This window comes from Hypomesus nipponensis, chromosome 19 (assembly GCF_054491055.1).
Source record: "Hypomesus nipponensis isolate SF chromosome 19, ASM5449105v1, whole genome shotgun sequence".
Taxonomy (NCBI): domain Eukaryota; kingdom Metazoa; phylum Chordata; class Actinopteri; order Osmeriformes; family Osmeridae; genus Hypomesus; species Hypomesus nipponensis.
In genome coordinates, this window is record NC_140379.1 from 6,620,001 (window position 1) to 6,642,600 (window position 22,600).

At 51.8% G+C, this 22,600-nt stretch overlaps 1 protein-coding gene across 2 annotated transcripts in view; it reads right to left on the reverse strand.

Annotated features, from left to right (window-relative positions):
* The window catches only part of fto (FTO alpha-ketoglutarate dependent dioxygenase), a 101,761-nt gene that overhangs the window by 64,683 nt on the left and 14,478 nt on the right, over positions 1-22,600 (reverse strand). The window contains exons 2-8 of one of the 2 annotated variants that reach the window (XM_084682523.1): positions 18,951-19,028; positions 17,719-18,787; positions 15,584-15,709; positions 13,382-13,461; positions 12,752-12,895; positions 6,830-6,949; positions 4,454-4,595 (exon numbers count right to left, since the gene is read on the reverse strand). In XM_084682523.1, coding sequence (XP_084538649.1) covers positions 4,515-4,595; positions 6,830-6,949; positions 12,752-12,895; positions 13,382-13,461; positions 15,584-15,709; positions 17,719-18,787; positions 18,951-19,028 — 1,698 coding nt within the window. In that variant the 3' untranslated portion in view covers positions 4,454-4,514. Of the gene's footprint in view, positions 1-4,453; positions 4,596-6,829; positions 6,950-12,751; positions 12,896-13,381; positions 13,462-15,583; positions 15,710-17,718; positions 18,788-18,950; positions 19,029-22,600 lie in introns of those variants that run through there. The other variant, XM_084682524.1, reaches the window with a different exon arrangement.

Here is a 22,600-nt window from a genome sequence, read left to right on the forward strand (position 1 = left end):
TTAGTGTGAGCTGGAGATACATATTTTTCTCATCTTCTATCGTCTCTGACTGTCTCTCTTTTGTTACCCTCTGTCTCCATCCTCCGTTCTATAGCCATTCTGCGCTTAAACCTCTACTGCTTTCTCGGAAACATCTCATTTCCAATCTTCATCTCCTTCCCCGAAAACCCCCGCCCACTCTACACTCACTTACCCAGTCAACACCCCCCACCGCTGTCTATCTCTCCCTCTCTCTCTCCATCCTTCCATAACTCGCTCTGAAGTGGAGGCAGACCGAGCGAGGCTAGGCCCTGCAGTCAGCCCGCCGTCCACAGTGAACACGATTAGCCCGAGCAGTGATTCATCTGCGCTGGCCTGTAATTCCTCTTTACTTCTTTAATGGATGTTATCTCCTTCCACGGCAAACTTATCTTGCTGATCGGGCCAGAGGAGGAAAAATGTGGGGATGAATAAATAACGGAAAGAAAAATGGGGTGAAAGAAGGCGGCTAAGAGGATCAGACAGATTCATCTCAGCAAAGCGCTCTCGCTTGTTTTCTAGCTAAAATGATAGGGGGCACTTCCACCCCGCAATGCAGTGAAGTTGTCAATGACGGCATTCACGGACACCCAACAAATCTTCAAAATTGGAAAATGAAACAATGCAAATCAGCAAAAATGTATATTTTTATTTTCTTCCCATCTCTCACAAAACAAAGCAAATTATGTATGTTCTGTAGATAATTACAAATGTAACGGGGGTGGTGTCGTGTCTGAGGAGTTTGTTCTAGGAAGTGTAGAGATGATCAGAGCAGGAACTGTGACTCATGCCTTTAGTAAACCTGAACTCAGTCAGCCCTGAGCCTTTTGGCTCTGCTCACCATTCACTGTGTGAACTCTGATGACATGAACCGCCACGCCTCTGTTTTACCACGATAATAACATACATCCTGTTTATCGAGAAATCATTAGAAATACTCACACAGAAAATGTATGAGCAATAATTATGATGTATGAGACAGAAATAAAAGGATATGGCTGAGGAGTTCCTGTGTGTTGTTTATAAAGACACAAAGTAATACAATATGGCTTGACAGGCTGAGCTAGTGCCTTCAGCCATTAATAAAATGTGCGGTTGTGTTTCATATTGAATGCGTGTGCGTGTGTTATTGTGTGTGTGTGGAAGTGTGTCCATCAATATCTCCACGTATGTGTGTCTGTGTACGTCTCAGGCCGTGTACACAGGTGTGCATGTGTGTGTGTGCGTGCATACGCCTTTTAGAGTGTTAGTGTCTGCAGAATTTGGCTGGGAAAAGGTTAAAAAAGACCCTTGATCTGTCTGTCTGTCTATCAGCCATCCATCAATCATCTGTATCCATCTATCCATCTATCCACCTATCTTTCTAACTATCTTTCTACCTATCTTTCTATCCGCTTGCACCACAGGCTCTCCTCCAAGCGATGCGGAGGCTGAATCTGTCACCCAGCCTATCGCCACAGGGAGTCCATTCAGCACCTTCCATCCTCGGGATACCAAGCCCCGGGCCGCCCTGGCTGCCCTGGCTGCAGGTAACACCGATGCTGCCTCCCAGCCATATCTGCCGTGAAATGCTCTAAAGGGGTTTAAGTATTTACCCAGAACACTATCAGGTGCCGGCGAGAAATTCAGCTTACCCCGTTGAAGAAGTACTTCAAAGAGAATCGCAAATGCCTTCGCCCGCGACTTAGACTACGTTCTCTCTCGCTCTCTCTCTTCCCTTCCTCTTTCTCTCCTCATTTTGTATTTGCACCAGCGTGCCGCTCGGCGATGTAAAATGTATTATCAGCCGTATATTTCCTCTTTAAATGAATAATAACAATAATCTCAGAGTAATTTCTTTTTTATGTGGCGCCGTCTAAATGGGGCCGAAGCCTGTGTGCTAGTAGAGAGCTGGAGGTAAACAGTGCCGTGTTATAATGAACGCGTGGATTAAGACACTGTATTCTATGTTTGGTGATAAGGAGAAACAGGTCTTACTAGGCAGGTAGCTGACTGTCAGTGAAGGATAAACTACTGGGCGGTTCTCTCCTATTCATACACACATGCACGTACACACACACACACTAACGATATAAGTCACACACATACAAAACAGCCAACACAATTTTAAAATGCCAACAACTTCACCCAGAATTGTAGCATGCAGTGCACATTGTCACAAAACGAAACTAGCATAAACACACAGAAATGTAGCACAGATAATGAACGGTTTTATAATAAGCTATAAAAGCGCTCTTTAAACTATTTACTGAATAGTTCACACTTAACAATTAATCTGGCCAGCATGTGTGCACATAAAATTGTTATAAAACGCAAGTAATGTAGAAGACAAGCAAAGAACTGAAACACAGCACTGAAACATCTGCAGAATAATTCTGCTGAAGCCTCAAGCCCTCTGAAGACATCCTGCTCTCCCCTCCTTCACCCGAGCAGTGAAAAAGAAGCACAGCGAATGGAAAAGAATTCCCTCGGAAAAATTATTTACGGTGAAACGCACAACAGAACCATAACATTTATAATGTTTTACAAACCCATCAAATAAGTGGATAGGGATTAATTGCCCAGGCCGACCTTAAAATAATTATATGAACAGTGCAACTCTAAACTCCAATGAAATTGATACACTTTAATAATTAGATTCTTGGCTCTGACCCGCTGAAGTCAATAAAGGTTATTAAGGCCAATTGCTGTCTAAAGGCATTACAGGCGGAGTAAACTGGCGGGCGGAGGCCCCCTCCACTCCAGCGCCAATATGATAATCCATTCTCTGTCTTGGGGTTTCTCCCCTTGTGCCTGTGTCTGCACTCTGCCATACAAAACCAGATTGGATTCGCTTAACCTTTCCTGGGCTTTGATCAAATGAGCTCACACTGCAATAACATTTACATTGACCCCCGCCCCCCCTCTCTCTCACTCTCTCTCTCTCTCTCTTTCTCTCTCTCTCTCTCTCTCTCTCTCTCTCTGTCTCTCTCTCTCTCTCTACCTCTACCCCAGCAGCCCCATCCTCCTCTCCTACCATCCTGCTAGGTCAATAACCTAATCAGCTATCGATGGCAAGCGGGCTAGACTGCATGTGATTGCACTGCGCTCCCCCTCAGCTCTTCTGATTGGTCCAAAGGACCACCATTAAAGAGAGGGAAGAAGGAAGATATGGTCACCGTGCGCATCCCCACACACACACACACACGCGTGTGGGTCTTCCAACACACGCATGTCTTTGTTGCTACTTTCAGACTGTGTGAGTGTGTCTGGGAATATAAGTGACTGTGATGGTGTGTAGGTTTGTGTGTGTGCGTGTGTGTGTGTGTATGCGTGTGTGTGTATAAAAAAAACTGTGGATGACAGCGTGTTACTGTGTGTTTTACTGTTTGTGTGTGGCCAAGCCCAGGAAGAGGAGAGAGTCAGGATAGGTGGAGAGAGCCTGGGAGACAGAGCCCTGCTCCCACTTCCTGTTTAGTACATCTTCAAGTATACAAATATATTCAAGTGTGTGGATTATATTTATTGTGAGGGTAGATTAATTTTCTTGATACGTACTGAACAGATTTGCATCTACAAGACTCGTTCCCCTGTCAGACGAGGAAGAGCGAGCGACAGAAAGACAGAGGGAGGGGAAAAGGAGAGCAAGAGAGAGAGAGAGAGAACAGTGAAATCTCTTCACATCCCAGCGCTTTTGAAGTTGTTAGATGAGCAGTCACAGAAGTCGGGAAAAAGACAAATTAGGGTAAAAAAGCCGTAGTGTGCGAGCAGAGCTGGTAAATCAATTAAAGTCACACAGAGTGCATATATTAGCATCAGCTGCACACACAAGACGAAGATGGGATGTGCTCTCTCTCTCTTCTGTCGCTTTTCCCCCACAGCAAATCAAAGAAAGATAAAAAAAAAAAAAAAAATGAAAAAGAATGCCACACCGTTATTTAAAATATTCTGCATAAAGGCTGACTGTCTCTTTTGTTAGCCAGGAGGAAGCTATTCATTGTTGCTGGTTTAAGGAAATGTCATTATTGTATGATATCTCTGATAGGGTGTCCTCAAGGGATGTAGGCCCTGGTCCAGGCCAGTCCAAACGGGTTTCGGCGGCCCCGCTCTGTATCACTAGGGAACGTCGCCTTTACACCCCTGTCCTTTAACCACAGACGGCCACCCTGTACCACCCCCCCCCACACACACACACACAGCCTCGGAGAGATAGAGAACCCAGAAGCCCCCCGCTCACTCATTCACTCACACCTTAAATCTGATAACCATTCCAATTCCTTAAGGTAGCACAAATATGCATGAAACAAATAAACACTCGCTCTCACACACATACCCACACACACACTCTCATCTAAATACACTTCATACAGTGGCCCTCTGCCGCTCGGTGCCTTTGTTTCTATTAGGAAACGCTTCGATTCCTGAGGTAACAGTTTGGAGAGAAAGGCGAGAGAGGAGCGCTGGACGTGGTTTTTTTTTATTTTTATCAGAATGTCATTCAAATGGAAGGGTGAACATTAGCATGACAACAGTCTGGAGGGGCAAGAGGGGGCCCCAGGGGGAAGGGGCCCCGGCATCCAGAAACAGCAGCCGCCACACTATAAGAATATACAGAGTATACACACACACACACACACACACACAGTCGGACACACACCAAAACAGACACACACCTACATTGTTGAAAAAGTAAAACATTTTACATTGGAGTTCTCTTCGTTGGATATCCAAAATAGATAGTGTTTGATTTATAGATACATTAAATTCATATTATATGAAAAATATACACAATATAAAAAAGAGCTTAGGTTAAAATGACTGTGCTACATGAGTAGTCTAGTAGTAGTCGTAGTGACTTAGTGAGTAAAAGGTTCTATATTTTACAGAAAAGTATGTGGACATGGTAAAATGTGAACAATATGAGTGAACAAAAACATGATTTAAAAAAAAGAAAAAAAAATCTCAACTGTAGCAAAGTCAATACATGACGGATTTGTTCTAATGAAAACTGCCTCTTTAGTCACAGAGTGGAATTGGAGTCAAATCTATCTAGGAGTATTGCTTATGAAGCCAATATTGAAACCTGCATTTATATTGACCAGTATTGCTTTTTATTTATGTGATCTCATTTTCACAAATGATCATTGCCTTATTTCAGTCTAGGGGTCAGATAGAAGCCCTTCCTAGAATCAATTTTTGTATTCATATATTTCAATTAGAATGTAGCCTAGTATTTGTGCCAGTCGAACAATGTTACTATGGAGGGAAACGCCTATAGTGTATACAGGCTTCAAAGTGGAAAATAATGTAAGAGCTGGTAGAGAAGAAAGCACAAATGTTCTTTGTTCTACTACTGTGAATATGACTAGTAAAATTAATCAAATACATTAATTAACATTATTGATTAAAATATCACGTACATTCAAGGAATTGTTGTTGCACTGTGGGTCCACTATGTGTCCTTTCCAAAATATGCATATACATATATATTCATTGTGCACAAATGCAAATACCCACACACTACCCCCCCCCCCCCCCCCCACACACACACACACACACACACACACAAACCCGCCAACAGCGCTGAGTGGGGTCTGGTTGCCCATCAGAGAGCAAGCCTTCACATCTCACTCATGCTCCTCTCTAAATACAGGCCCAAATCACACCCTTCATCTGGACCCAGAGGTGGAGCTCCAGAGGAGCCCCCCGCCCCCACCCAGCCACCCTTCCTCCAAGGCCCCATCTCCTGGCTCTGGAGCGGAGAGACAGAGAGCCTGGCTGCCGGGCTAAGACACGGCACCAGTGTGCTCCAGCTCCTCTCTCCCTCTCTCTCTCTCTCTCTCTCTCTCTCTCTTTATCCCCGCCTGAGCATTAGATGTGATTACTGCTCAGCGCTAGCCAGTGACAGAGACAGAGAGTACGGAGAGAGAGAGAGAGAGAGAGAGAGAGAGAGAGAGAGAGAGAGAGAGGGCCGATGAAGAGAGGGAGTGAGAGTGAGCTGAGCTCTGGAGCTGGGTGCTACAGTGGTACAAGAGTGCCCCCTGCTGGCGAGCTTTCTCGAGTTTCCCCTAAACATTCCCTGTCACGACAGAAGGTAGCGGACAGTAGACAACACACGTGCGCGCCCACGCAAACACACAGGAACAGAAGGCAGTGGAGACAATGGGGACTTTACTGTGAGCCCTCTAATCTGGAAGGCTGCAATAACGAAGTGAATTGTTCAAGCCATGGCAAGAAGTAGACTCAAGCCAATTCCTCTGCACTCCCCACCCTCATACTCACACACACACACACACACACACACACACACACACACACACGCACTGTGCTTCTCTGATGAACAGATGAGTCAGACCAGAGTGAAATAGATGACACATGCTTCTGAATATGATACGGCCTATACAGTGTTTCACAACCTCATTTGGTAAACTGACAATAAAGTTGCTTCTGCAGATGTGTTGGGTACCTTGTGCAATAAGCTCAGGCACAGGCATGTTTAAAGTGACCTAAATTTAGGAAGAGTGAACTTTTGTGTGTGTGTACAGTACTGTATGTGTGCGTAAGAAGTGTCTGTGTGTGTGTGTGTGTGTGTGTGTGTACAGTACTGTATGTGTGCGTAAGAAGTGTCTGTGTGTGTGTGTGTGGGTGGGTGTGGTGTGAACTGTGTGTGTGGGTGGGTGTGGTGTGAACTGTGTGGGTGGGTGTGTGTGCGCTCGCGTGCATGCGTGTACTGTATGTGTGTGCATAAATAGTGCGTACACTGCGTGCGTGTGTGTGTGGTAGCAGACAGTTGTGTCTGTATCAAGGCCCTGAGTGGTGTGTCTAGACTCACCATGAGCTCCATGTGTCTCCAGTCTGTCTCCAGTCTCTCCATGGGGCCGCTCCACCAGCTGCAGAAACGGGTGTAGCGCTGGCCCTGGAACCAGAACTGCCTCAGCCACTCAAACTCCACCTTGGCAGGCACACACAGACACACAAATCAAACGATTCGAACATTTGTGGTAAGTGACAGATCGTATAGATGTAGTAAGTCTGAATAATGTACCCCATAAAGATGAACTTTCTGTGGATTTTTTTTTATTTTTGAATTATCTGTATAGCATGACTTATGTTAAAGAGTATTGTAAATTCAAGACTCAAGTGACAAATGACCATCGCTCCTGTCCAGTCTTGGTGCCTTATTTTACGTCACTTTAAAGTACGTTTTACTTGCTTTTTTTATTTAACTCTCCCACAATGTCAGTTAAGACACTGAGGTCTAGCTGTCAAGCAGAAACTCTAGGCCTCCATGATGTGCAAAACAAGAGAGAGGGATTGAATAATAGGTTCAAGTTTGGGATTGTTGCCAAATTAGCACAATGTAAGGAGAGCGAGGGAATGAAGGGGCGGGGGAGCGGGAGGAAGATGTCCCAGAGTGCATTGCCAGAAACATGAATATGCAGATGGTCATTCCTCGGAGAACAGGTAAACACACTCCGCTTGGCCCCTCGACCCCCACTGTCTGCACACACACACACACACTCACAAGCACTCACTAAGACACAGACAAACACACGGAAACAAACAGGCACACACCTCACCCCCACATGGCTCCACCCTCTCTCCCCCCCTCCCTCCCTCCCCCCTCCCTCCCTCCCTCCCTCCCCCCCCCTCCCTCCCTCCCCCCCCCCCCCCCTCCCTCCCTCCCTCCCTCCATCTGGGGAATGGCAGTTTACGCGGCTGAGCCCCTCACCTCTCCTCCAGCGAGGCTGACGTGGCTTCCTGCTCTTTTGAAGTGCTGGTTTAATCCTCACGAGACTGCTTCATCAAGCCAGGTGTATGTACGCATGCATGTATGTCTGAATGTCGGAGCGTGTGTGTTTCTCTGTATGTTACTAAGTAGCGCGTGTGTGTGTTAGCCACATCGATGTGCTATTGTGTGTGTGTGCATGTGTGCATGTCAAAGATTGCCACAAATGTCGATGATGCAAAAGAAAGCCCCTCTGACTTGCCCTTCCCCCAAACCCCCAACAGCTCCCCCTCCTCCCCCTCCTCCCCCGGCCCCCCCAGCCCCCCGCTCTCCCTCTAACAAAACCTGCCCCCGCTCCTTTGACATAGACAACTGCATCACACGCAAGCACTCCGGTACAAAAGAGCCTGCATATCAAATGCCCGTGAAAAGAGACGAGAGCTCGTCGTTCCTTTCCTCCGACTGCTCCGTTTATTGTTTCTTTTCACGGGGCATTATGTCGTGTACGGTGGCGTCTTACACCGACAATATCACACCACCAACGAAAAACCCAGAGGCACCAGATCGGTCCATTATAGTCTAGGTGGTTCTCTGCCTTCCAGTTGCTATGGAGAGAGGCGGTACAGAGCAGTGGAGGCCGGAGCCTTCTTTGGGGAAGCAGAGGCTCCCCTGATCTCTGCAGTGTTCCATGCAGGGGCCGGGCCTTGTTAAGGGGGACGACACAGGCCCCGGGGCCCCTGTTCAGCATCCTCACAAGCACTCCATACAACAGCACCTTCAAAGAAATGTCAGGCTCTCTGTCTGCTTCACCCTCTCTTCGATCACGACAGCTTTAACACAGTACAAAGCCAGATAGGGACACATACTGGATGTCCCTTTTCCCTCCCCCCTCTGCTCACCCTCTCTTTCGCTCTCTTTCTCTCGCTGTTATTGTCCGTCTGTCCTTTACCAAGGGGAGACTGCCCGTGGCTCTGCTTTGAGCCAACATGGCAGCAGCTTCCTGCCGTGCAGGCCGCCGGGAGCCACAAAGCCGGCGACTGGGGAGCGTGGCATTTAGAGGCCCCAGAGCAGGCCCACTGCCACTTACTGAGAGCTGACTAAAGGCCGCCTATCCAGGTTAAGAGGAGGAGAGAGAGAGAAAGGGAAACACAGTGAGAGAAAGAGTGAGAGAGAGAGAGAGGGAGGGCAGGGGCTGATGAAGAGAGGGAGTGAGAGTGAGGGGGGAGTGAGCCATCGAACGCAAGAAAAACTGAGAACAAGAGAGAGAGAGAGAGAGAGAGAGAGAGAGAGAGAGAGAGAGAGAGAGAGAGAGAGAGAGACAGAGAGAGAGAGACAGAGAGAGAGAGAGAGAGAGAGAGAGAGAGAGAGAGAGAGAGAGAGAGAGAGAGAGAGAGAGAGAGAGAGAGAGAGAGAGAGAGAGAGAGAGAGAGATATTGGTGGGTTCTGGGTGAGCTCCCCAGAGGCGCCCACCTGTCATCTCCCCAGGTGACGGATGTGCTAACTGCACATTAGCCTCCGCTCACCGGCCGCCTGCCCACCGCCCGCCACCCCTCGCCACACCGACCCCGGATTCAACACCAACCAGCTCATTTTTCCCATTTAATGAGGTGCGATTTTTTTCCAACACCTCCCAGTAGTCCCTGAGCAGGTCCCGATCAATTTGGGCCGTGGCCCCCGAGGTGGGAGGGCTGATGGTGGGGAGGATGTGTGTGTGTGACTGTGTCAGGGTGGGTCGATAGCAGCCTGACTCTCACCGCACTGCCATCAACCAGGAATTCTGGCCCTGGTCCCGCACCCTGGAGAGGACCTGTGCACCCTGGAGAGGACCTGTGCACCCTGGAGAGGACCTGTGCACCCTGGAGAGGACCAGTGCACCCGGTGACCTGTGCACCCTGAAGAGGACCTGTGCACCCAGGAGAGGACCTGTGCACCCTGGAGAGGACCTGTGCACCCAGGAGAGGACCTGTGCACCCAGGAGAGGACCTGTGCACCCAGGAGAGGACCTGTGCACCCAGGAGAGGACCTGTGCACCCAGGAGAGGACCTGTGCACCCAGGAGAGGACCTGTGCACCCAGGAGAGGACCTGTGCACCCTGGAGAGGACCTGTGCACCCAGGAGAGGACCTGTGCACCCAGGAGAGGACCTGTGCACCCTGGAGAGGACCTGTGCACCCAGGAGAGGACCTGTGCACCCAGGAGAGGACCTGTGCACCCAGGAGAGGACCTGTGCACCCAGGAGAGGACCTGTGCACCCAGGAGAGGACCTGTGCACCCAGGAGAGGACCTGTGCACCCAGGAGAGGACCTGTGCACCCAGGAGAGGACCTGTGCACCCTGGAGAGGACCTGTGCACCCTGAAGAGGACCTGTGCACCCTGGAGAGGACCTGTGCACCCTGAAGAGGACCTGTGCACCCTGGAGAGGACCTGTGCACCCAGGAGAGGACCTGTGCACCCTGGCAAGAGCTTCGAGGGGCGGGCTGGTGGACACATATACTGTAGGCTAAAGTATATATACACATGTGTACACTCTCTCTCTCTCACATACAGGTGATGTGTACACACATGGTGCCATGTAAACAATCCTCAAACACACACTAAAAAAAAACATATATTTGTCCAGTCCTGTTATTTCCTGTTCTACCATAATCCTTGCCACAGATTCATTTCTCAACTATCCGAAACAAAACTAGAAACTCTCCCCAACCACTCCGCGCTCTCTCTGCATGTCTGTCTTTGATGCCGTTGCTGTGAGCAGTGTGGGAGTATGTTCAGAAGTGAATCCTTGTTCTCTCTTGCCTCTCTATCTCTCCATATCTTTCTGTCTCTCTCTCTCTTATTCTCTCTCTCTCTCGTTCTGTCATTGGGGACAAGCCTAGCCTGGAAAGCAGGACATTGCAAGGTCACAATCTGCTGATTTCACTCTGAGTTGAGTTTCCTCCTGGTGAAACATGTGGGACCTAAGTCTGTCCCTCCTTCCAATATTTACTGTTGGGGGGGGGGGGGGCAGGCCTTGTTTGTGAGGGGGGGCCCCCTGGGCACACTGTCACACCCCCACCTGGGCTGTGACACGGTGGCTTGAAATGAGACAAGACGTTAGCATTAGCATTTCAAAGCCGACGACACCAGGGCCGCGTGGCGACGCTAGCCCCCGCCCCCCCCCCCCCCCCCCCACCGCCCCCCTTCCTGTAGAGTACAGACAGCAGGAGGCATTCAAGAAGAGGGACCAGGCCCTAGCATCCCGAGGTGGGATTGCTTTTGCCTATGTGTCTCTCTGCCTTTCTTGTCTTTCTCTCTCCATCTCGCTCTCCCAACCCGTCTCCCCTGTTCTTTCCAATCACCCCCTGTTTCACCCCCCCGCCCCCCCCTCCTTGAACACAGGTACTCAGATGGCAGACGTTCAGCTTCATCATCATCAGACCCCCAATACGCCCTCCCACTTCCCCCCAATCCCCTCCCACTTCCCCCCATCCCCTCCCTTCCCCCGCCCTCTCCCCCGGAACAACTGTCAAACCAGCTCTCTCTCTCTGCACGCCAGCCCCTGCAATCAGCCCATCCACAAGCCTGTTTAGCACCTTTTAAGGACACGCCCGGAAGGTGCTGGTCGGGTCAGGCCACCGGCGCGCCTCTCGCTTGTTCGCTCCTCAGTCGTCCATGTCAAACACGACCCGCCGCGAGCATGCACCCGCCGCCAACAGCTAACTGGGCCTCCATCGTAAATAACTCCGCCAACAATACATCATTTAAGTGGATGTTCTGCCCTTGTGGGCAACTCACAACAAATGGCTCAATCGATCATCGCAGAGCCAGGTAGAGAGGGGCCAGAGCCCCTGAGAACCTACCCCCCTCTCTCATACACACACAGAACATACCCCCACACACACATCATAAACACATATGCTCGCCCCCTTAACACAACTCCACTCTTTTTCCTAAATAGCGTCCTGTTTCCCTGACTCTACGGCGCGGGCGCCCGGCGGGGGCCGAGGCAGGGCTAGAGGCAGGGCTAATCCTGTGGTGAGCAGGTGTTGCTCCATACCGGGAGGCACCCGGGGGAGGCCGAGGCGCCTTGCCCGCCGCGCCCGACGCCGCCTCCATTGTTTGGCGGCGTGAATAATTAATGTTCTGTACAACCTTTAAACAACCTCACGCCGGGCTCATCTGTCATGGCCGCCCGCCGCGACAGGGGTGGGTGCCGCGGTTACCTGGAGGAGGCCGGGGTCAGGAGCACCCCGGAACGCCTGGACCGAGGGGAGGGGGCGAGGGGGGGGAGGGGTGAAACGCTATTTTGGCGGTTAGCCTCTGGCACGCTGGAGCAGGTTGGGGCAGGTTACCACTGTGAACGGACCCAACTACGCCCCTCCCCCCTCCACCCCCCCTCCAGCCAGATCCGCTGCTCGCCGCGTGCGAACAAGACCGCCGCCCCCCACCCAGAGACGGCATATGGAGGAGCGATTGACTCACGATCCATCATAGGCTGGAAGACTAATGAGAACAACCTGGATTTCACTTACCAAACATTTCCCCCACCAGAAACAAACACGTAAGCTGTGGGCTCCACCTGCGTGGGCGGCGGCCTCACATTCTGATCGTCCGCCTCGCAGAGGGCTCCCAGACAGCACAGGGCTCTCGGCCAAGGCCTCTACAACAAGCTACACACACGGAGCCCCAGAGAAGGAGCTACAGCTAAAGGTGTGGACGTTAGAGATGAAGGGGACAATACTGTAATAGTTGCAGTCCCCGCTGACTGTCGTTCCTCACCTAGTGCCCTCCTCCACACTGCTGTAGCACGGCTGTGCGTGGGGTGGGGCTTGTGGGTGGGGCGCTTGGTGTGAGGGGTGGGGCGTTTGGTGTGAGGGGTGGGGCTTGTGGGTGGGGCGTTTGGTGTGAGGGGTGGGGCTTAGGGGTGGGGCGTTTGGTGTGAGGGGTGGGGCTTGTGGATGGGACGTTTGGTGTGAGGGGTGACGTGTGTGTGGTGCGTGTCCTGCGTGCAGTCTTGTGTGTGTGTGTGTGCGTGGGGCGGCCTCACCTCGTTGTGGATCTCCTCACAGTGCTGGAAGGTGGAGGGCAGCAGGGACAGCAGGCTGTGGGAGCTGCCGTCCGCCTCCACGCGCAGGTAGGACAGGGCCTCGCGACACCGCGCCTCGATGTAGGCCAGGGTGCCTGTGGAGCACTGGGGAGAGAGGGAGAGGGAGAGGGAGAGGGAGGGAGGGAGAGAGAGAGAGAGAGAGAGAGAGAGAGAGAGAGAGAGAGAGAGAGAGAGAGAGAGAGAGAGAGAGAGAGAGAGAGAGAGAGAGAGAGAGAGAGAGAGAGAGAGAGAGAGAGAGAGAGAGAGAGAGAGAGAGAGAGAGAGAGAGAGAGAGAGAGAGAGAGAGAGAGAGAGAGAGAGAGAGAGAGAGAGAGAGAGAGAGAGAGAGAGAGAGAGAGAGAGAGAGAGAGAGAGAGAGAGAGAGAGAGAGAGAGAGAGAGAGAGAGAGAGAGAGAGAGAGAGAGAGAGAGAGAGAGAGAGAGAGAGAGAGAGAGAGAGAGAGAGAGAGAGAGAGAGAGAGAGAGAGAGAGAGAGAGAGAGAGAGAGAGAGAGAGAGAGAGAGAGAGAGATCAGGCGCCAGCCTGCTGGTGGATATCAAGGTGGGGTGAGCGTGGCAGGGGTGGTGCTCACCTCCGCCACCCGGTGGGTGGAGCTGAAGCGAGGCATGTCTCCGGTCAGGACGCAGTGCTGGTGGCTCCTGTTCAGGTCGTCTGGAGGGAGGAAACGTGAGGAACAACTCGCGGTCACATGGAACTCACGGAGCGCACGACTATACCCTGCAGTCCCACCCACTACAACCCTGACTGAGTCGTCCCGGTGAAAACTGAGACAATGAACTGTATGCCGTGATCCTCCCTTCCCTTGATGGCTGAGTCGTGGTCTGTGGACTACATGAACAGCCTGTCTTCATTGTTCTAATGCCCTGGAAGCATTTGGTGGAGTGGGCCATTCTGCTATCACCAAACACTCCCAAATCACATGCGATCTGTCAAGACGGAGCAGGGGCGGCGCAGCAATAAACATTTGTCCAATATTAAAGGGATTGTTGAGAATTAACCAAACTGCTGTTCCCGGCCTAGTGGCCCGTGTGGTAGTCTGTTTGCTTGGCTGGATGTCGCAGTGTTCGTCTGATACTTGCTTCATACCCGTAATTAATTTAGGTGCGACAGGAGACGGGCACTAATGCATGTGATCGGAAAGTCAACAGACTGTTTTCCTAAGAAGACATTAATATGTGTTTTTTTATATTTTTTGGGGTGGGCGGGGGGGGGGGGGGACAAGGGATAGGGGGGTTTAGGATGACAAACAAAACATGTTGTCCGTGTTTTGCTGTCTCCTTCCTTGATGAGATTGTGAGGGATTAGCTCCTGTGGCAGAATGACTCCCGTCCTTAAGACAGTTTAGATCCAATAATAAATGATCTCCATCAATCTGCACCTCCTGCTCCACGCGGATCGCTGGGACTCAAACTCGATTCCTGTCATAAATATTTCTCTTTCTTTCACCCCCTCGTCTGGTGCCACTTGTCCTTTTCCCCTAGCGGGAAGTGGGCCTTTTAAATATATTGGGTCAACTCTTTCTTCTGCTCCCCTGTGCATTCAGAGCTGGAAACCAGATTACCAAACACACCCGGTGTCAGGACTTTCATTGTTCTTTTTTTTTTACCGCAGAAATTCCATTTGGTGGAAATAAGGTTGATTTGATTTGCTCCCAGCACAGCAGACATTAGCGGTTCAAAGGGCGAGGCCGTGACAAATAGTGGTAACAAAAGAAGAAGACGAACGGAACAAGAAAACAACGGTGCCTGGTGCAGGAGCACGGCAGCACTCTCTACGACACTCCGGGCTTCTGAAGCCAGGTCGGGTTTTGAGGAATTTGCTCCAGATGATGGACAGTGTGTGTTATGGGTGTCTGTGTCCATGTGCATGTTTGTGTGTGTGTGTGTGTGTGTGTGTGTGTGTGTGTTCTAGGGGCAGAGAGAAGTTGGGATGTCAGGGGTACAATCACCAACAGGAGCATGAATCCCCAATTCAGGTCTCATTCCAGGCAGCCCATATCTGGGCTAAAAGGGACATTCTGGGGCTGTAAATATCACCCAGACAGGCACAGCGCCCTTCTCTGGGCCCGGCAAGAGGCAACGACTGCAGTTTGACAGCGCAAGTGAAACATCACGGATTGCATAACCATGAACATGCTTTAAGCGGGTGTCAGATGAGCTTGTGTTCATATGTGTGTGTGTGTCTGTGTCTGTGTGTGTGTGTGTGCATGTGTTACAAATACCAATGTCATACTATGTCTTTTTTTTTGACACCACACACTAAACACAAAGGAGAAGATGGGTCTGCTGGAGTCATCAGCTGTGGGGCGTGATTTACACCCTCATGGCCCACTGCCTGTCCTCTCCAGTGAGACCGCACCAGCCCCGGGTCACAAGACTTCACAAAATAACATTTGGTTTTCTTAACCTCTCTAATGCACACAATTTCATGGAACCTTAAGGCTCCATGAGCCAAAGAAGCCCAGCTGTGGAGTAGCTACACTGACATCCAGCCGGAGATGTGAGATCAGAGGAGCTGGTGAGAGGGAGAGAGAGCGATAGAGAGACAGAGAGAGCGCCAGGCAGAGACAGAGAGAGAGAGAGACAGAGAGAGAGAGAGAAAGTCTGTAGCGCATCCTGCTTCCATGGGTCATTTGGGACAGAGCAAAGCAAACACTAAAAACACAGTCATAAAGTGTTGCTACCTCCGGACACAGCTGACATCATGTCCATGTCTGTGTGTGTCTGTGTGTGTGTGTGTGTGTGTGTGTGCGTCTAAACATGTCCTGGGGTACCTCTCAAGTAGTAGCAGTCTCCAGACTGCAGGGGGAGGGTGAGGCCGGGCGTGTGGATGTCCCAGGCCACCTTCAGTCCAATCCTCCAGCAGCCCTTCTCCCCACTGCTCTCCTCCGGGCTCACACCTGTCAATCACACGCAGCCACGCCTCTGTGGGTCACCTTGCCGTCGGCATCACTGAACATCGCATTTTACACTGGCATATGAGTTGTGACAAGCTGTTATACTAGAGAGCACAAACTGGTGCTGGCGTGTGTTTGTTCGTCGTTCGTACAAGGAGGGTTCTTATATTAAAAGCTTTTGATGTTCGGTGATGTGTGTGAGGCAGTGTTGTTTGGGTCTTTTGACCCGGTCGTCATCCAGTCTTTTTCAGCCTCCCCCATGCTCCCTAGCTTGACCCAGTCTCAACCCAGCCTCCCCCATCCCCCCCAGACTCTGCATCCGCTACCAGCCTTTAGGCTCCAGCTGACTACCCCAGCCCCCATCTGAAGGTACTATGAGCCAAATACTGGCCAACACCCTTCATCTCAATCAATACTAACGTCTTCCCGGCCTTCTCCTCCCCCCCACGTCTGCCTTTCTCTTTGCTCAGCACCGATAAATAGTAACTTCATTTCCCGCCAGTGCTTTGTGTGAGAGCCGCTAATGACACCTTCCCCCCGAGGCCCCCTCAGAAAGGAGGAGGGCTTTCGGCCGGGCGGCAGATGCCCCTCCTCCACGACAGACTCTTCCGGAAAGCACGCCAGCTGACTCTGTAATAGAGACTCTGGCGAAGGGATACCGTGCCGGGTTTGGCTGGGTTGTTCAGACATGAGAAAGGCCGTTGAGGGAAGGCAGGCGGCGATGCTAACGCACTCGCACGGTCATCGTTCGACGACGACACGTCTGAAACAGGTTGAGGTCGACGGCTCAATCGCTGCGTCAAAAAGAGCCTGAACACAGAACCATATAGAAATACCCCCCCCCCCCCGCCCTCCCTCATAAAAGAACATTCCACACCGCAACACTTCCACTTGCTCGGTTCTGGGAGTCCTCACAGCTATTGGGTCGGAGTGAAGGCAGCGTTTGCAGCCTAGCGCTGAGGGGTTCACTGCTGTGAAAGTCCGGATTGAGGCCTTCTCCCTCTGAAGTCTGTGGCGATGGGGTCAGCGGGGCCTACAAAGACGCAGCTGCAGGGTCCCCCCCCCACCCCCGAACAGCCGAGCCTCGGCGTTTGAAGCCGTCGTTCCCGGGGGTCAAGGTTCAAGCGGGTCGGAACAAATCATCTCAGCAGACCCCTTGAAGCAGGTGGTTCTGTTTAGTACCTAACCCTTCTGAGAACGACCACGTCGGCTGTGGAAATATGAGCGTTCTATGTGCTGGGATGATGAGATGATGGGAAAACTGGGAGGACCAGAGGTGCTTTATCGAATGAATAAAAATACATCAAATTATGTTTGTTTGTTTTTTTACCTGCTCTTGCAATTTGTACACAGTCATTAGCAATGACTGTTCTTGACTTAACAACCATAAACGATACGGCACGGCCCTTGAGGAACAGACAAAACACCAATGATGTGTTTTATCTAGGCGCAGTACTGTCTAGGAGCAGTTCTCCAACTAGGCCTTCATTTCTCCATATCAGATAATTACACATTGATCATTTCTAGGGGGCGGAGGAGTTAGATGAGAGGTGTGATAAGGTCTATTTATTGAAGTGAGTGCGTGTACGTGTGTGCACGCGTGTGTGTGTGTGTGTGTGTGTGTACGTGTGTGTGTGGATGCTAGTCCCCGTGTCTCGGTGATCTGCCTCATAGCGCTGGTGATAAGCGAGGCCCCATCAGAAACAGAGCCTGCGATGACATTTGATAAAGCTTCGACACTATCGGGCAGGCAGATCTTGGGGCTGGCCAACCGGAGGCCTCGCCTGAGATGCGAGCTTCCCCCGCAGCTCCTCTGATCCACCACAGAGACACCCAGATAAACGTGAGACCACATTACAATGACAGAGATCACTGATACTGCGCACTTTTCCAGGAACACGAGACAGAATATATAGGTTGTGGGGGGAGGGGGGCGGGGGGGGGGCGTGGTTTTGAGAATGTGCGCGCATTTACAAAACCCGCTCTTGCTGCCGTGAGCTCTGACCCCTCACCTTTGTTGTCGTGGCAGCTGTAGCTGTACACAGCCACGGGAGACCTGGTGACCAGGTTCTCGTCGTGGTGCCACCCCACCGCCATCTTGCCCATCCCATAGTAAGGCTCTTCCTTCAGCTGGCCTATGGCAGACGGGTCCATGTAGTTGAGCAAGGTGACGTTGAAGTGGGCGGGGCCGGGGCATGGTGCTTGGGGGGGGGCAGAACAACCCTGGCCACTCTGCTCCTCCTCCTCCTCCTCATCTTGGATGTGGTAGCTAGACAGACTGTGCTTCAGTTCGGCCACAGGTTTCTCCTGGCATCCCAGCATCGCCCCCTCGGCCTCTGTGCCCCTGCCTGACGCAGGGTTTGAACCTGTGCATTTTCCTTCACTGCGTGGATTTGACTCCGGGACCCCAAGCTTGCTCTGCCTGGCCTCTGGCTCTCCTTCATCGCTGTGTTTGGACTCCGTTTCCCAGTAGGCCCCCTGCTTGGACTCGGAGCAGCCCTCATCACTGTGCCGAGACTCAATATCCCACTCCTCGCTGTGTTTGGACTCTGTGTCTCCCTCTTCGCTCTGCTTGGACTCCGAGGTTCCCCCTTCAGTGTTTTTGGACTCGTCGCTCTGTCGGGAGCCCTTGTCGTCGTCCTCGCTCAGTTTGGCTTCCGCGTCCGCTTCTTTCCTGTACTGCGTAAAGGCGTCGCCCTCCTTCCTCTCGCCCACGTCAGACGAGAAGAAGTGGTTGAGCTCCCAGAGGGCCTTGCAGGCGGCCCTCAGGTCGGCGTTGCAGCACGACTGACCGTCTACTCCTACCGTCGCATCAACGCCGCCGCCGTCGCCCTCCTGATCCTCGCTGTGCCAGGGGATGGCGAAGAGACGGGTGTCCAGGTAGCGGTAGGTGGTGCCAGGCTGGCCCAGCAAGGCCCGGGACACGGCAGTCAGGACGTCGCGGTCCCGGACCCGGACCAGGTCTCTGAGGAGGCAGCCCCTCCGCCTCAGGGTGAGGAGGGCGGTCTGGACCCGACCGTGGAGCTCTGTGGGCAGGGAGCAGGACCGCCGCACCACCAGGCCCGAGTAGCTGGACTCCCACTGGGGGAACACACCACAACACAGCGGTCACATTGCTGTCCCACACATCGACCTGAGCCGGCAGTTTATCTGTGGGAACTTGTAGGATCTCCAGTATCTGGAGCAGACAGGAGGAAACTAGACGTGGTGTGAAGTAGGTTGAGACTGCGTCTGAGGGACTCACCAGCTGTTGGAAACCCTGGTCTCCAGGCCCCAGGAAGGGAATCTTCTGGTCTCCCAACTCCTGTATCAGCCTGCGCCTCTGGGAGAGACAAGACAACAGAGCACACAGGTGGTGAGCCCAGGAAAAACAACACAACACGCCACACGGCTATAGCGAGCAACACAGGGGCACGTTTCTGTTCTTCTACTTTTGTGCGAAGTCTTCATGATGAATGAGTAGGGTATTTGGGGGAGTCAAAGAAACGACGTATAAAACCCAGGCACAGGGAGAGATTTCCCATTCGATCTAACCTTCACAGTCTCCCAATGACTCCCATAGTCCTTCACTGTCGTCTCGCATTTTTATGATTTTTGGAGGCTACAGCGGGGTTCCTCACAACCTTATAAAAGATGCCCCGCACCGTACGTGCATCCCCCCCCCCCCGCCCCAGTAAAACCCCCAACCTGGTGGACAGATCAAAGCACCTTTCATTGGGCCGCATTCCATTCCGACCTGTAAATCCAACGGCAACCAGCGTAAAACCTGTGATACCCAAATAAATTTCACACAAGTGCCTCCCCTCCCTCCTTCCTTCCCTCACTCTTTCTTTCCATTTTCTCCCTCCCTCTCTCTACCAACGTACCCTTATCCCTGAGCCCCCTGCACCTCTATTTCAGGTGCACGCTGTTCCACACTCCACAGAGAGGGGGCATGGGAAGTTGGGGAGGGTGGGGGGGTGGGGGGGAGGATCCTGCTGTTAAGACACCGGCCAGAAAGCCAGTCCCTGGTCCCCAGGAGGGGGCTGGAGGGAGGGAGTGGGCGGGGGCGCAGGGTATGTGATGTTTTAAGGTGAGCGAGAGCCCTCGTATATATTTTCCCAGACATTTACTACACACGTGTGGCATTTCCACCGCCCTAATAACGCCATGGAGGGAGGGAGGGAGGGAGGGGAGGGAGGGAGGGAGGGAGGGAGGGAGGGAGGGAGGGAGGGAGGGAGGGAGGGAGGGAGGGAGGGAGGGAGGGAGGGAGGGAGGGAGGGAGGGAGGGAGGGAGGGAGGGAGGGAGGGAGGGAGGGAGGGAGGGAGGGAGGGAGGGAGGGAGGGAGGGAGGGAGGGAGGGAGGGAGGGAGGGAGGGAGGGAGGGAGGCCAAAATATGTCCTGACTTTGAGAGTGAAAAAAAATGACATTAACATTAAAGTAAACATTTGGTAAAAAAAAAGAAAAAAGAAAATAAGGCTGCGGCCCCATTTTAAAGAAAGGTATATCAAAAAGACGACTAACAGGAGGAAAAGCACAAACTACACAGAGGAGAGGTGCATTGTGGGGAGTAGCAGGGAAGCGGGCTTCTGATGTGAGCAGCCGCAGGGCTTCCCCCTCAGGGAGAGGCAGCTTCACCTGGGGCTCCAACAACACAACACCTGCTGCAACTGTCTTTACAGGCTGCGCCGAGTGGACGGCCCCTCCTAACTTATTCTATTTAGAGTGGAACAAACAAAAAGCAAGAAAAAGCAGGCCCCAGACAGTTGGAATCTACAAAACAAAACAACATGCACTATTCATGGCCAGCCTCTGTTCAAAGAGCCCAGAGGAAGAACGAAGGAAAACTGACAACCTGACACACATTCACTGGTGTCAAATTCTAGCTCATGGCAGAGACTCAGCCTGGGGTGGTGTGTGTGTGTCTGTATGTGTGTGTGTGTGTGTGTGTATGTATGTATAGGACCTGCTGTGTGTTTGCATGTATGTGTAATGTGTGCGTAGTCGATACTGTTCACGTAAGCACAAGTGTGTGTATTTGAATGTGTGCGCAGGACTGGTTGATAGGCCATTGCCAACTTGACCAAAGCTCACAAGCTCCCGGTGTGTGATGTGCACACCAAAACACACACAGACGGACATAGACACACACACACACACACGCAGCTGGGCCGGATGGTGCGTTGCCTTTGCTACGATCGCACACCAGCGGGCTGTCACGCACATGTCAAATACATCAAGCCACTCACAAATTCCAACTCCCAAAAAAATAGAAAATTGGGGGAGGACAAGCTTGGCCCTATGAAGCAGATGGGCTTGTCCTCCACCAGAGCCCAGAGAAGAATATGGAAAGGGAATAGAGAGAGAGATAAGAAAGAGAGAGAGAGGGAGAGACTGGGAACATTCAGATACTGTAGATGAAGAGATAGAGAAAAAGAGAGACACACCCAGACGACAAATGGGATAAAAGACAGACAAAAAGAGAGAGACAAAGAGAAAGGGGGGGGTGGGGGGGGGGGGGGGGGGGGGAAGAAAACAACAAGGCAGAAAAAAAAACGGAGCCTGCGTTTCCTCTCAGACCAGAGCAAACAGGATTACCCATCCCATAATGACACGGATACCGCGGCGAAACCGTGCCAGCCGTCTGCGCTGAGTGATATATCTGATGTTGTTTTTAATCTCCCTCTCTTGATAGAATTATTCCCTCGGCCAGACTGTTTATCATCTAAAACATATGAGTGAGAACAGGACTCTATTGGAGCAATGCTCTGTGCTCTGGGCATATGACGGAAATCAAACAGGAGGAGGGTGATTCTCTCTCTCTCTCTCTCTGTGACACTTTAATGACCACCTTCAAAGCGCTGTGTGGAGAGTAGATTAATGTCCAGAGCTTAGATCACAATGGCTCCAAATAACTTCCAGTGTGTCTGGGCCTTCTACATTAGAATACCAGCTGGGTAGCGGAGCAAAAGCATTTCCTCTGAGGGACGGCAGTATCAGCTCCATATACATGTCCATGTTTACGAAATGACTGATTGCATACAAGGTTCTCGATGGACTGGTTGAGCTCTGTGCTTTGGAGTCGGATTCAATGGTGGTCCTTGTCCTCCATGCACTGGAGGGCAGTCAGATTGATCTAACGTTTCATGAACACCGATATTGCCCCCGTATGTTGGCCTTAGCCCTGACCACAGGGCCTATCCATTCTCAAGGCCCAGGCCAAAGCAAGCTTCATCTCAGTCCTAGTTTTTCCAGCCTCATCCTCCAACCCGGCCCCAGGGATGACGCATTGAGAGGCAGCTGCCTAATAGAGCTCCTTGTTTAGAAAGCAAACTATTGGTGCTTGTGTGACACCCGATTCAAGAACTGGGCCCCTCCTGCAAAAGTGACGGTGAATCAAATATTTTGACAGGTCGTCTGTAAAACATCGGCCTCAAACAGGGCGACGAGACAGGACATCAAACACGCTTCCGTCCACGTTCATTTGGCACGCCGTCGCGGAATGTAGGGAGCTGGTGCGGGGCGGCCCTGGTGAGGGAGGGTGGCGGGACAGGCATGGGGAGTCCACCTGGGGGGGTGTGGAGGGGGACCCGACAGGCGGGCCTCACACCTGGGTAAACAGGCTGGCTGTGAGGAGCAGCCCTGAAATCCAACCCCCCCCCCCCCCCCCCACCACCACCACCAGTAATTTACAGGGTGTAGCTCATGCACGGGGCATGTCTCTGACTGCCTCGAACCACAGTGAGATAACACAGCAGGTAGGTGCCAGCACACACACACACACACACAGACACACACACACAGACACACTGACCTGCCCTCCTCGTGTCAAACCACCATCAGCCTCTCATTTGATCGCACGCACATTTGGGTTGTTTTAACTTTTGAGCCCCGAGGGGCTTAAATACAACCTC